At 37.7% G+C, this 15,455-nt stretch overlaps 1 protein-coding gene across 1 annotated transcript in view; it reads right to left on the bottom strand.

Moving 5' to 3' along the window:
- Window positions 1–6,018: 6,018 nt before the first annotated feature.
- ppt2b (palmitoyl-protein thioesterase 2b) overlaps window positions 6,019–15,455 on the bottom strand; it is a 54,216-nt gene continuing 44,779 nt past the window's right edge. The window contains exon 8 of the mRNA XM_048202187.1: window positions 6,019–7,480. Coding sequence (XP_048058144.1) covers window positions 7,337–7,480 — 144 coding nt within the window. The 3' untranslated portion in view covers window positions 6,019–7,336. The remainder of the gene's footprint in view (window positions 7,481–15,455) is intronic.

Below are 15,455 nucleotides of genomic sequence, written 5' to 3'. Positions count from 1 at the left end.
TCAGTCAATAAAAGAATCACATTGCTAAGTGTTGTTGAACGTTTTGATTTCGTTTGGTTTAATAATTAACATTACCTTTGCAAGTCTGACTCTCACTGCGCTCGTGAATTAGCAGAACTTGACGGGGACATCCAAATGCTTAACAAGAAAAACGCTTCATGTGACAAACAAACAATTCTGTATATTTATTAAAGCATACTGCGTGGAGATACGCAAATGAGCCCAAAATATGAACGCAACACGTTTAAAGGGTTTCCTCTCGTGTCCTCTCAAGAAAAGGCTTAATGCACTTAGACTGATATTAAAGAGACCAAATTCTATTTACAAATAAAGCACATGCTGAAAAACGGATGAGACTAAAATATAAACTTTCAGTATCACTTAAAATGCAAGCATTTTACACATTTTCTTTATAACGTTTTTTATAAAGGTATGAAACTGCTTAGTGTGGTTGTCATTTGTTAAAATAAATATATACATTGTGTTCGTGTTCGTGTCCGTCTGTCCGCTGAATTTGACCCATAATCTCTGATTCTTCTGATCTGTGATCGTGGAAAAGGGGGTTACAATGACAACAGTTGTAGGCCTACTCAGTGTGCTCGTTTAAGCACCATTTAAATGTTTCCAACAAATAAATGAATCGACTTTTGAGAGAGGGCTGGCGCAAAATGCGGCATCGGCATCTCGCAGCGGCCAGGGACTTCTTCGGCAGCTGTCGCTTGAGCGGCATCTCCAGCGGCCGCGGCATTGGCATCTCATAGCGGCACTTCCGGCGGCATCTCCAGCGGCCAGTGACTTCTTCGGCAGCTGTCGCTAGAGCGGCATCTCCAGCGGCCGCGGCATCGGCATCTAGAGCAGCCAGGGACTTTATTCGGCAGCACCTGCCGCTGGCCATTATAATTCAATGTTGTTTTTTGTTTTATTTTAAAAACTACATTTAATCAAAATAACATAATATACCAGAAGACTATCATTTGTAAGCATTTATCACAAATTTTGTTAATAACGTTCTGATGCTCCACTACATAAGAGAAAGTAAATCACATGTTTTGATAAAATAAAACTGCAGTGTTATCCATTGCTTTGAAATGCACATGAATATAAACTGATATTTTGTTAATACAGAAATTAATTTCTGATAGACTATGCTGCACAAAGCTGAAATTGCGGCATCTCGTAGCGGCATTTCAGGTGGCATCTCCAGCAGCCACGGATATTCTTCTAATTTTAAAAGGCTACATTGCAACAAAATAGCATTATATATCACAGGACTGTCATTTGTAAGCATTTATCAATAATTTTGTTATGTAGGCCTTTTCTGACGCTGCAGTTGCTAACAGAGCACGCTGAAATTACTGCGTGTGTATATGACTTATGGTAGCTATATAATGTAATGACAGTCCTGTGTATATAGCAGCTTAATATTAATTTCTTCAAACGTAGTTTTAAAGTGAAAATATTACACCGAATTAGCGGCAGGTGCCACAAACAGCGACAGCTGCCAGAGAAAGTCCATGGCTGCAGATGCCGCAATTTCAGCAATTTCAGCTTTGTCCATTGGAATAGTAAAACAAGAAACAGATTTTTAAAATCTAATGTTTTCCTAATAATAGAAAAATGTCCCTTTTTTTGGAAACCATCAGTAGAAAGTCTGTAATTTCATATATATTTCTTATTTTTAGACTTTTAATCTTGAAATTGACCTTTTGACCTTTCAATGGCCTCATTGTTTGTACTTAAAAAATACAAATAAAGTTACATTTATCTGATCAGTCCACACAACAAGAACATCATTCAACGTTAATTTATGTAATATTTCATTTTCTTTCCAAAAACCTTTAACAAAATGACCCTGTAACGGGGTGGTAACTGATGTGACGGGGTGGAATGGACGAAGTGTTTCTCTATATGATCTGCTGGTTTTAAACTTTAAAAACTGGGGGAGGGGAGATACCTTCAAATTGAGTAAAAAGTGTGTGAGTGAGTGAGTGAATGAGTGAATTAATGAACCAAACATTGTTGCCAAGTCTGCATTTTTCCTGCGAAATTGGGCTAGGCTACTTTTACACTGTTGCCGTGGGTTGTTTTTCATGTCCGCGGGTTGAAGCGAGCCCAAATAACATGATATTTAGCCCTTGGAATGTAAATTTTACCAAAGGAAACCTGCCAAAAAAAAAAAAGTTTTACCCCCCCCAGAATATGATTTTTATCAGGGGACATTTTGGGATGAAATTTACCACCACCGGGGTGGTAAGTTTAAGCTTGACGGGCCCTGCCTAACATGAAAAAGCAACAAATAAACAATGTAAAAAAAATGTGCATAGTTGCCTTCTTTTGTTCTTGGTGGCTATAAGGCTCAAATGATGTCACTTAGGCTTTGTGATGTCATTTAAAGGAACAGAGCATTATTTATAGATAAAACAAGTTAGTGTGACGGGGTGGTAAGTCAAACTGAGGGACGTGCACAAATCATAAAATATTTACCAAAAAAATAAGGTTTATTGTGAATAAATATATTTTGTGTAAACAGGGACACAAATATAATCCTGAAAATAGTATATGTTTGAAAAAAAATATATAACTTATTTGGTGATACTTTAGATGCAAGTGTCATGTTGGTTAACACGGACATGTGAAATTGGCTATGTAATAATGAAAAATGATTAAAAATAGTATGCTAATCTTCAAAAAAAAAAAAAACATTTGATCATATATCATGTTAAAAAGAACACTTGAATTAATAACTTTAAGCTTTGGAAACAGACTTTGGGACATTTTTTGTGCCTTATGCATCTGATCAAACGTTGCTGACCCAAATAGCACCCGTTTCGTAGAATGACTCATATACACACGCAGTAATTTCAGCGTGCTCTGATAGCAACTGCAGCGTCAGAAAAGGCCTATATATTAACAAAAATTAATGATAAATGACAGTCCTGTGATATATAATGCTATTTTGTTGCAATGTAGCTTTTTAAAATTAGAAGAATATCCGTGGCTGCTGGAGATGCCACCTGAAATGCCGCTACGAGATGCCGCAATTTCAGCTTTGTGCAGCATAGTCTATCAGAAATTAATTTCTGTATAAATATCAGTTTATATTCATGTGCATTTCAAAGCAATGGATAACATTGCAATTTTATTTTATCAAAGCATGTGATTTACTTTCTCTTATGTAGTGGAGCATCAGAACGTTATTAACAAAATTTGTGATAAATGCTTACAAATTATAGTCTTCTGGTATATTATGTTATTTTGATTAAATGTAGTTTTTAAAATAAAACAAAAAACAACATTGAATTATAATGGCCAGCGGCAGGTGCTGCCGAATAAAGTCCCTGGCTGCTCTAGATGCCGATGCCGCGGCCGCTGGAGATGCCGCTCTAGCGACAGCTATTCTACAAAACTTCAGTGAAAATAAATAAATAAATAAAATGATCATGCGACGCAATAAAATAGCTTCTATTCCCTGCAAACGATACCATTAAAAATGTTAACGTTCCACTTAATGGCAGAAACAAAACAAAAGGTAAGCAAGAATCTGTATTAATTTCAGTGCGAATAATAGAGGGCGATCCTGTCAAAATGGCGGCGCCGCCCCGGCATGCAACGAGGCGTGACGTCGGTTCGTATTCTCTATAGAGATGGCCGATTTCAAAACACTGCTTTAGGAAGCTTTGGAGCATTATTAATCAGCGCGTCGAATCAGCGGTTTGGAGCGCCAAAGTCACGTGATTTCAGCAGTTTGGCGGTTTGACACGCGATCCGAATCATTATTTGACATAGAAGAATCATAACACTCCGAAGCTTCCTGAAGCAGTGTTTTGAAATCAGCCATCACTAAATAAGTCGTTATTTTGTTTTTTTGGTGCACCAAAAATATTCTCGTTGCTTTATAATATTAATATTGAACCACTGTACTCACATGAACTCATTTAAAGTTTTTAGTTCATTAATGCATCTTGAGAGAGGAAATGTCATTGCTGGCTACGGAGGCCTCACTGAGCCATCAAATTTCAACAAAAATATCTTAATTTGTGTTCCGAAGATTAACGAAGGACTTACGGGTGTGGAACGGCATGAGGGTGAGTAATAAATGACATTTTCTTTTTTGGGTGAACTAACCCTTTAAAATCCTCCATATACAATTCAATTTAATTTCCTACCTTTTCGGAGAGAAATGTAGTCGCATGTTGATCTGCCAGTCATGGGTCTTTCATGCAGAGCACTCTCCTCATGTTTACATAATGATGCATTTAAAAGTTAATGACCAAATGCATCATTATAAAAGTTCACAATGCTGTTGCAGATGAAATATAATGTGGATAACCTTAATAAATATCTTCTCATCAGGTTAGATACTGATTATTAATGACTCAAACCTCTTTATCTTAACCACTTTGCTTAACCGTCGGTCTCACACATCCTACATGTTTGTGTTTTTTTTAAAAACACTTTTTATTTAAATTTGTAGTTCTAATTGAATTCTCGTCCACAGTGCAATGTGTTATGGGCAATATTAGCCGTTAGAGTGTGCACTTGGCTGCACTCCAATTTTAGACATGCACTCGCAAACTTCCCTAAGCACTTCCCCTCGGGGAAATCCTTGCCGCCATTTTTAAGTGCGTTCCACTTTGTGAAGTAGACAAGGGAAGTTTATATGGACAGACCCTCGTCCCCTCGATTTTGACCGAGGGAGTGAGTCACTTAAAGCAGCTCTATATCCCACAATTCAACTTGATTGTGACGTCACAGCAGATCGCGCTTAACTGAAGTGTATGATATATTAATTATTTTTAAGAATTAATTGCATAATCGTCCACAAGACGGAGGGAAGTTAGCGAGTGAAGGGAATAAAAATTTGGAGTGGAACGCAGCCCAGATCTGCACTTCAGATTCTAAGTATTCAGATTCTAAGTATTCAGATTCTAATATTCCAGTATCTTTGGAATATTTCAACATTATGATTTGGGACACACTAATTCTAATTTTGAATACTATTTAGGAAGGACAGTATGCGAATTGGGATGCAGCAATACACAGTTTTGCGCTTCTCCATTTTTATCAGACATATAAATGCTTAAGCTTTATCTGCAGTATTGTATGCAAGTATGAAGCCTTCAAATGTGACCTCTGGGAAAAATTGTTTCAGGAAAAGATTTGAAGCAGCAAGAGTATTGAAAACAGTGCCATCTTGTGGCAGAAAAATAGTGGTAACAAGTGGAGGAAAACTCATTTTCTACCACCACAAAATAGGTCTATACCAACAGTTATTTGAGTCAAGTAAATGGTGCTCTAATTATTTTATTGTTTTTATAGTGTTAATATGGCAGAATATATGATAATGTACTAGGCAATAGGCCTATATATATATATATATATATATATATATATATATATATATATATATATATATATATATATATATATATTAGTAAATGGATTGAAACTTCCATAAACCCAGAGTAGTGGTCTGGATTCAAACATTCTGACACACAGTGAAGCATTCACGTGTTTCTCTGAAAACAGAGAAATTGAGCTGTAAACTTTATACACGCTTTGAAGCTCCAGTGTCATTTGTAACATCACCACCTGTCAGGTGTTTCAGGTGTATTTTTGTAAGCAGTTTAATCTAATTCTATCTTGTGTCATCACAGTTTCAAGATAATGAATGAGCTATTGGAGTTCATAACCTGTTGACTGCTGCTTGCAGCTATATTTTAAATTATTTTATTTTCCAAACTAAAATAGCTTATTCAGGGAAGTAATAATAATCAGGGGTCTCTTATTTTGTTAAAATTAAAATTTTGTAGATTCTGCAAGGTGTGTGTAAATTTATGACCACAACTGTATATCCCCACTCAGATAAATGACACATACAAACTGTTATTGACTGCTTTATGTTACTCATATGGCTTTTTTACAACACTTACTATTTATGCCATATAAAGATGAGGGCAGATTACCCAAAAATGTACACATTTACATAGGAATAAATGTAATGTCACACACTAGGACTTGGATAGCAAAGTTATATTTATTATGGGGTCACACCTTAGAAATATTTTCACATGAAATTTCATTCAATGTCACAAACCACTCATTTAAAATAATTGTATTAAGAACTGCATGGGCATCTTTCATCAAAATGACAACACTGTTGACAAAAAAAAAAAAAGAAAAGAAAAAGTTTTATTCTGAACGTTAACTCAAGTAAAAACAGTAAAGCAAACTGGTATGCAGCTTAAGTCACTTACAAAATTTACATCTGCAGATGCTTCATGGTGCCAAGTGTGAAATATTGAACAAAATCAGTTTTAGCTGAAAAGTGTACTTCAATGGTCAAGACTTCTCTATTTCAGACAATATATTTTTGTTAAACTATCCATTAACCCCCAATTGCAAGCATTTAATAATTAAAAAAAAACAACAACAAGTTAAAACAGTCTAAAACATAAAAAAATATACATAACACTGCTATGATATCAATAAATATGGCAAAATATGTCTTGTACAGTACTCATCTGTATAGCATACCTTTAAATGCATTATAATCAAATTGTGCTTAAAAATAGCAAACCCTTTTAGTAATCATTCTAAAATGAATCATTCTAAGTGAATACTATGTGAATAGAACACCTTGTTAAAGCAAGGTTATCTTCAAGCATGAAATAACAGTAAAATATCCTAATCTTCAAGCATGAAATAACAGTAAAATATCCTAACACAGACATTTAATATGAATTAAATATTCAGAGACAAATCCCTTTATGGTGAACAAGAGATGGGAAGTGAGAGGTAATGTTATATACAGCAAATGCAACAGCATTACCATGAGTTTCCTTTCATATTACCTTTACTTATTCCCTTTTTTCCTCCCACTCATTCTCTCCTTTCTCATTGCACTTACTATGTGCAGAAAGCGCAAAACATGTCAAATGAATTAAATGTAAGGCTTGAATGTTACTGCAGCAGCACAGGCCACATCAAACACGTTACATAAATCAAAAGAGGAATTAAAAAAAAAAATATCTACACACATTGAAAAATAGTGATTAAGATCCAAACCCTTTAGCAAAATGAGAAATGTATCCCTCAGGCACTGATGGTTATTCCTTATATTTAGTGTTTACCTTTCTACGTGTATATTTTAACATATAATCAAAACTGACTTTATGTCTCATTGTAGAGGCATTCAATGGGCACAGTAACAGAAATGTATGTTCTAATGCAATGCATTAGCATACTGTAACAATATGTGTAAGACCGTGTATTCAAATTAATAATAGAGAATGATCTGTAGTGATCATGTGTGGTTCTTTGTGTGTGTCAGTATCTACGTAAGCCATTTCTCAATGCAGGTTTTATACACAGTTTCATTGGAGTGCCAGAAGACATGTGCAACACCTGCCATCGAACAAAGAGCCAGATCCCCTCGTGCATACAGCGTCTTCAGCCCAAATAAGTCCATCAAAAACACCTGGAAAACATGCCATAATCATGAGAAAAAGCTGATAATTATGACCTAAGCTGTGGGTACAAGAAGCTGTTCTATATTGTGAATACAGGCCCGGATAAGGATAAAGTGAATCTACGGCTAGCTGTGCATTAAATGGTTTTATTGCACACCTTCCAGCCAATCAGAATCGAGTATTCAGGTATATAAAGGTTATTGTTAAACACAACATGTATTTATATTCACAATGCAGCACAGCCTTGAGTGTCTTACTGCTGCTACTACCTAATAAAAATATTAAAGGACACACATTTCAATTAAAGCATTATTTTATTATGTGAATTCATTAGTTATCACTTTTGCAAATATGCACAGTGTATTCAGACCCCTTAATTTTTTCCACATTTTTCTTGCAGCCTTATGTTAAATAAGTTACACTTTATTTTAAAGTGTCCTTGTTGCAGTGTAATTATACAGTATTGAGTAATATAAGTTAACTACATGTACTTTCGATAGGGTTGGGGTAGAATTAGGGTTTGGTTTAGGGTTAGTTGTGTAAGATCAACAGATCCTCAGATACTTTGATCTCCTGAGATATGGACAGCACAAACACATACAGCCATTTGTCTCCACACCCCACAGATTGAAGTTGCGGGAAAGCTTCTTTCCATCCTGTCCTTCCTTCACATTTGCTCCTTCTCCCCCACTTCCTTCCCTTTACACATTCTTCCCATCACTCAGTTCACTTAAAAAGATCATATACAAATTATAATGTTCTGTCAATGCAAATGAATTAACAGTCATGTTTGGTATCATTTGAAATGTCTCAGTGCAACTGGTACAATGGTCTCGTCTACATGAAAGTAAACCAAAGGTATTAAAGGTTTTAAGAGTTTAGGGATACTTTGGTTGCAACCATGGGTGTGCCTCTTTCCCAGGGTCTTTCATCTAAATTACCTCCTGTTCCACAGCAAGGTGCGAACCCCTGAGGTCTGTGACCCTAGTCAATGCAAATTCTGATTGTAAGTTCATGACTCACATTGGGGGATGTTTTGTCTTGGTCTGAGTATTTAGGGAAATGTTGCAAAAGGCTCAGGGCGCTTCTGTATTCAGACGTGCCCTCATTGCTGAGTGTCTAGGAGTGTCAGGTATGCATCTTACTCTATTTCTGAGCATTTGATGTTTGGTATTGATCACCTTTGAAATGATTATGTAATTGGCATGATACATTTACCTGACTAATAAATTGTCACATTTGATTTATTCTGACTTACTCTGAAATTATTGACTTCAGTAGATTACGATGTATTATCCATTGTTACCACAAATCTGCGTCAGGTAAGTAACGGACTAAAGTCCAGTTGAGTGGAGCATAGGGCACACCGACTGTGATTTTAGAGCTCCGACTAACACTTGGCACTAGTTCAAGTGTACTTAGACTGTAAAGGCTAAAATGGAATTTCCGCTTAGGACAACTAATCGACCAACCTAAATAGGGTGAGCCTTACCTCTGTTTATTGTAATGTTACTCTAGCTAAGTGTACATGGGAAACTATGGCATAACCAAACCAAAGCTACTATAAGAGAAGTAATATTGGTCGGCTTAACTGTAGTAGTGGTTGTGACCTCTGACTAGAGTTAGTGTTACTTTAATTCAAGTGTATACAGATCTATGGGGGACTAAACCAAATACTTTTAGAGAAAGCAAGCATGAGAGCGGCACTCTATTAGTATAGTCAATTACCTCTGTCTAGTGACCAAGACTGACGAGTTTGTGATCGTGGGCCCGCATATTAATGAATGGCTAGTGCGAGGAACGAGTGAACGAGGTCCGAATGAACGAGTACAATAAGTGTAAAGAGTTAAATAGAATATTCAAATGTAAAGCCAAATTATTATACAAATGACCAAATTATTAATCAATTGACATTCTAAACTAAATTCGAGGTCATAATAACATGGAGTCAGATAAAAGATTATTTGGAATTAAACTACTTTGCCACGCTGAAAAGACGGAACGCGCAAGAAACCTTCCCCGTCCTGTGGGAAACCGCCGATTGGGCGGGCCTTACAGTTGCATATAATTATGCACAATTTATAGTTATTATTAAAGTTACTACAGGTAATGTGTAACAAGGACACTGTAAAAGTGTTTACCCTAAAATTCTGTAAATCATTTCCCCCCCGCATCAATCTACACTCTATACCACATAAAAACTGCATTGATGCAAGTATTCAGATCCTTTGCTATGATGGATGTATTAAGCTTAGGTGTATCCCATTTATCTGGATCATCTTTTAAATGTTTCTACACTTTGATTAAAGTCCATCTGTGGCAAATTCAATCGATTTGGCATGATTTAGCACACACCAGTCTATATAAGGTCTTAAAATGCATATCAGAGAGAAAAAATATGCCATGAATTTAAAAGAAATTTTAGGATTTGGGTTTGATCTCTCCTTCTTTGTTTTTGTTTTCATTCTTTCAATGTGGTGGCCGCACTCAGTTGATGTCTCTCTCACCTGCTCTCACTTGTGTTGATTTTTGTTGATTTGTCTCCTCCTGAACATATGGGTCTCAGGACTGCCCACCCTGGTGCTGACCAATATAACATCCCGATTCCGGATGTTAATATAACATATATATAACATCCCGGTACCCTTCTGGTACTGCTCTCTTCACTGGCTCTAATCATGCTCACCTGTCTGACCTCCCCTCTTGCTGACAATTTGGATTTGGATTTTTAATTTCTGGTTTGGCCCTTACCTGGCTGATTATGTCTGATTATTATGATTATGTCTATGCTCTTAAGTTGGCCCAGAGCCAGGAGGCTCATGTTGTTTCAGTTTCTGAAATTTTTAAGAAAGTCTAATTAAGCATCTGTCTGGTCTTGGGTCCTTCCTTCCAGAAAACCTGACAGGAACTGCCTGCAGAGCTCAGACACAGGATTGTGTCGAGGCAGATCTGGGAAAGACTACAAAAGACATCTTCTGCATTAAAGTTTCCCAAAAGCATAGTGGCCTCCATAATTCCTACATGGAAGAAGTTTGGAACAACCAGGTCTAGAGCTGGTCTCCCAGCCAAACTGAGAAATTGGGGCTTAATGGCAGAGTGCAATTTTAGCTTAAGCATTTTAGCTTAAGACATAAGAAACTGTAAAAAATTAAGGGGTTTGGAGTCACGTGAGTACCTCAAGCAAGATGGCGGCTCTCTAGATAAGCTCTTATCTACTCGCCAATTAATATATAATTTATGAAGAACTTGTTGACATCTTGTTGAAAAATACTTTGAAAACGTCCATGTGCACGAACTCTAGGAACTTAATCATGTTTCCGTCTGTATTATGATGACGACGACATCCAAATATTTCAAGGAAGCAAACCGAATGGCGACCAGGCGTACTCCACCTCCGATGGAGGCCAAAGCAGATCTGAGCCCGCCCGAAAAACAGACTGACGCGAAAGTGAGCCTGGAGAAAGTTTTCGTTGAAGTTACCAAAATGAGTAAGACCCTTCAGGTAGTTGCAGCGGACACAATCGCTATCAAAGAGACAATCAGTCAGGATGGACGAGGCGGAGGGCCGTATTTCACAACTGGAGGACGTGAAAGAGGGACTGGCGACAGATAAAGATGCCAAAGAAAAGAAGATAAAAGTGTTGTGGGATCGTGTTCAAATGCTTGAGAACCATAGTAAGCGGAACAATGTAAGGCTTGTAGGGCTGAAAGAGAAGTATGGGATGAACGGCACCCTGGAGAGATGTGTGAAGAAAGTTTTGAGTGAAGGCCTGGGGATCGACATGGAGGGGGAATTCGAAATTGAGAGGGCTCATCGTATATTGGCCCCCATGCCGAGTGAGGATCAACCGCAGAGACCGGTGCTGATTAGGTTTCTGAGACAGTCAGCGCGGGAGCGCCGTGGAATTGAATGGGAAGATGCTAAGCTATCTGTATTTCCCGACATGACGAGGGAGTTGGCTGAAAAAAGAAAGATGTTTTTGCCTGCCAAGAAAGCGCTCCAACAGCTAAATGTGAGGTACACGCTTGCTTTTCCCGCTGTCCTGAGATTTACTTGGAAAGGTAGAAACAGTAGTTTTACCAGCACCGAGGAAGCGGAACGTTTCATCAGCACATTGTGCAATAGCGAGACATAAACAGGTATGCCCTTTTTAGACAGTAATGCGTACGGACGGTGAGGAACATAAAAAAGTCAACCATGAGTGGAAGTTAATCGCGAGTGGGTTCTGAGCTTTAGATGATGTGCTGCCCGAGCAGCGTGCAGCTGGACAGCGACAACCGGCTGCATGAGGGGTGCCCCGCGGACCAGTAGGAGTTATTTTCTGTTGTTGCGTGTTATTTTTGCAACGGTTTTTGCTTTTTTGTTTTTTTGTTTTGGTTTAAAGACCAGATATCGGTCAGAGCTCCCAGTTTGCGTTTTAAGGGACCATTTTATGTTACTTAATTGTGTTTGTTTCGTTTTTTGTAAATTCATGAAAAAAGGTTCGGTCATGACAAAGTTTACTATTAAAAATTTGTTATTATACTTGCTAGGTTGCAATGTACATTCAGGTCTAACGTTATATACACAACAGTGGCTTTGGTATTCCCTTTTCTTTTTTCTTTTTTTCCCCCCCTTGATATTACATAGTGCACTATGGTGGGGAATTATATAACATGCATGTCTTGGAATATAAAAGGCTGTGGGAATCCTATAAAAAGAGGCAAAGTTATGACTTATTTGAAACATAATAAAGTGGATATCGCATTTATCCAGGAAACACACTTTAAAGGGGAAGAGGCTCTAAAATTGAAATATGGGTGGGTCGGACAGGTATTTCATAGTTCCTTTTCCAGCAAGCGGAATGGCGTTGTTATACTAGTGAACAAGAAATTAAATTTTATTCTGACTGGTGAGGTTAAAGACTGTGAGGGGAGAATGGTATGTGTACAGGCCCAGATAAACGGTATCAAAGTGATGTTGTGTAAGATCTATGCACCAAATATAGGGGATCCTAGTTTTTTCTATGAAGTAAACAAGACTTTAGGGGAAATGGAAGGTCAAATAATCCTGGCCGGAGATTTTAATCAAGTTTGGGATGCTTTTCTAGATGAAAGTAAATTTAGTAACCAACCACATCCTGAGGACAGAGCAGCAATTCATATGCTGAGTGAAGATAATGGGTTAGTGGATATTTGGCATCTTGTGAATCCGCGCGAGAGGGAATACACCTTTTACTCACATTGTCATAAATCCCACTCCAGAATTGATATGTTTCTGATCTCGAATACCTTGACAAAGCATGTTACACACTGCAAAATAAATGCTATCGCTTTATCAGATCATGCTGCTGTGAAGTTAGGCATTGATATTAACTGTGACAAAGAGAGAAAAGGCAGATGGAGATTAAACACTTCACTTCTATCTCATGAGGCCTTTAGTTTATCGTTAAAAGAAGATTTACAGTCTTTTTTTGAAATTAATACTGGTAGTACTGATAGAAGATCAACTGAATGGGAGGCATCTAAAGCATACGTAAGAGGAAAGATAATAGGCTATGCATCTAAACGGAAAAGGGAGGACCTGGACAGAATACAGGAATTAGATAACAAAATTAAGAATTATGAAAAAGAATTATCCAAATGCTTTTCAAATCAATTGTATCAAGATATTTGTAAATTTAAATTTGAACTTCAGGAAATGTATAATAAAAAGGTAGAATACACCTTGTTTAGACTGGGAGCCACTTTCTATGAAGATGGGGAGAAAACTGGTAAACTGCTAGCCAGACAGTTGAAGCAGAAGAATACATGTAATTTAATAGCAGCTATTAAGAAAGGAAATACAATAGTTACATCAACAAAGGAAATAAATGATGTATTACAGCAGTTTTATAAGGAATTGTACACTGCCGATATTAATCCTAAAAAAGAAGAATTGCTAAGTTTTTTCTCCAATCTCAAACTACCTAAACTGTCCTCAGAGGAGGTGAGTTTGTTAGAAGGTCCAATAACAGAACTTGAAGTCAGAAAAGTGGTATCTATTATGCGGAATAGTAAATCAGCAGGATTAGACGGGCTCCCTATTGAATATTATAAACAGTATATAGATTTACTTACACCCATCCTAACAGAAGTATATAATGAGGCATATACTAGGGGATCTCTTCCCCCTTCTTTTAACAATGCTCTAATATCTGTGATTCCTAAGAAAGACAGAGATTCCACTGAACCTTCAAATTATCGACCAATTAGCCTGATTAATGTAGATTGTAAGATTTTAAGTAAAATTCTGGCGTTACGGTTAGAGAAGGTGTTATCCAATTCTTCTGCCCTCAGCTTGCGTTTTTCTTATTTTACTTTGGCAGCGAGCTAAACAAAGGCTCAGTAAAGGTCGCAGACGGAAATCAGGGTCAAACTTTCTTTACTGAAGACCAATTTGTGAAACTGTAACCAAAATGAACAAAGATATTGAAAAAATGCTATCTTTACAAAGCTATAGTTACCTCACATATCTCAAAACAGTATGTAAGATACATATGAATCACCTTTACATAATCTAGAATATAACAATGGTGAGATATACAATCAATCATAAACAGAATAAACAATAATATGTTACTGGATAGATTAAACTTACAGATTGTGCCTTTTCAAGAGTAAAACAACAAGGATGGACATGGATGCACCTCTACACTCTGCACCATGAGCTCTGAAATCCAATATGGCTGCTGTATTAATAAAATGACAGAGTTCTTAAAGGCACCACTAGGTGTCAGTATGTACAAAGTAAATTAAAATATTACCAGGGCCAGGATACTCCCCGCCTGACATCAATAGATGTCACACTAGACTTACGGAACAGTAATTAAATGTCAACATCGTACAGTCAAGATTGTTAGGCTACCAATCTAACTTGTTTCCTTGGAAACCAAAAGAACCACCTCTGTGACTGGTCTCAGGAAGAACCTTTGTTCACCTTTCTTTATGATTTTTACTTCAACCTTTCTAACTTTGCCGTCTTCACTTGGGTAGGTTTTAGTTATGATCCCAACTGGCCAGTCATTTCTTTTCTCCTGGGCATCTTTCAGAAGCACAACATCTCCATTCTGTAGGTTTGGCTTAGCTGTACGCCACTTGCGACGTCCTTGAAGTCCACTCAAATATTCATTCTTCCATCTTCCCCAGAAGACATTGGCTAAATACTGAACACGACGCCACAGAGCTCTGCATAGATCGTGATTTTCAATTTGACCAGGTGGTACTGGTGGGGCTCCAACTTTTTGCGTGAGCAACATTGCTGGCGTTAGTATCATCGGTTGTTCTGGATCAGTGGAGACTGCAGTTAAGGGACGAGCATTCACAATTGCGCTCACTTCTGCCATGAATGTTACCAAAACTTCATGTGTGAGCCTAGCAGGGCTATGTTGCAGGAGCATGGCATCAAGAATACGTCGGGCAACTCCAATCATGCGCTCCCAGGACCCTGCCATATGTGAAGCATGTGGAGGATTGAACTGCCAACAACATTGGTTATCCGATAGGTAAGCTTGGATGTTTGTGTTTTGGCAACCTCGCTTATCAATTTGTAGCTCTTTGCAGGCTCTCACAAAGTTGGTTCCACAATCAGACCTCAGGATCTTAGCGGGGCCTCTGATGGCAAAGAAACGCCGCAGAGAATTGATAAAACATGAAGCACTCATAGACTCGATCACTTCTATGTGAATCGCTCGTGTGGTCATGCAAGTAAATATGACTGCCCATCTTTTAGCTTCTGCTTGGCATCCTCGTGTTTTTCTGGCTGCGACTGGCCATGGACCGAAGACATCCAGACCCACAAATGTAAATGGTGGGTCTATGTGTAATCTGTCGGCTGGTAAATCTGCCATGATCTGCTGCTCTTGCTTGCCTCTCAGCTTGCGACAGGTGACACAGTTAAAAATGGAGCTGCTAACTGATCTCTTACCTCCAACAATCCAGTAGCCACCTGCCCTGATGGCACCT

Source organism: Megalobrama amblycephala, linkage group LG9 (assembly GCF_018812025.1).
Source record: "Megalobrama amblycephala isolate DHTTF-2021 linkage group LG9, ASM1881202v1, whole genome shotgun sequence".
Taxonomy (NCBI): Eukaryota; Metazoa; Chordata; class Actinopteri; order Cypriniformes; family Xenocyprididae; genus Megalobrama; species Megalobrama amblycephala.
This window is presented reverse-complemented; position numbering and strand designations above follow the sequence as displayed.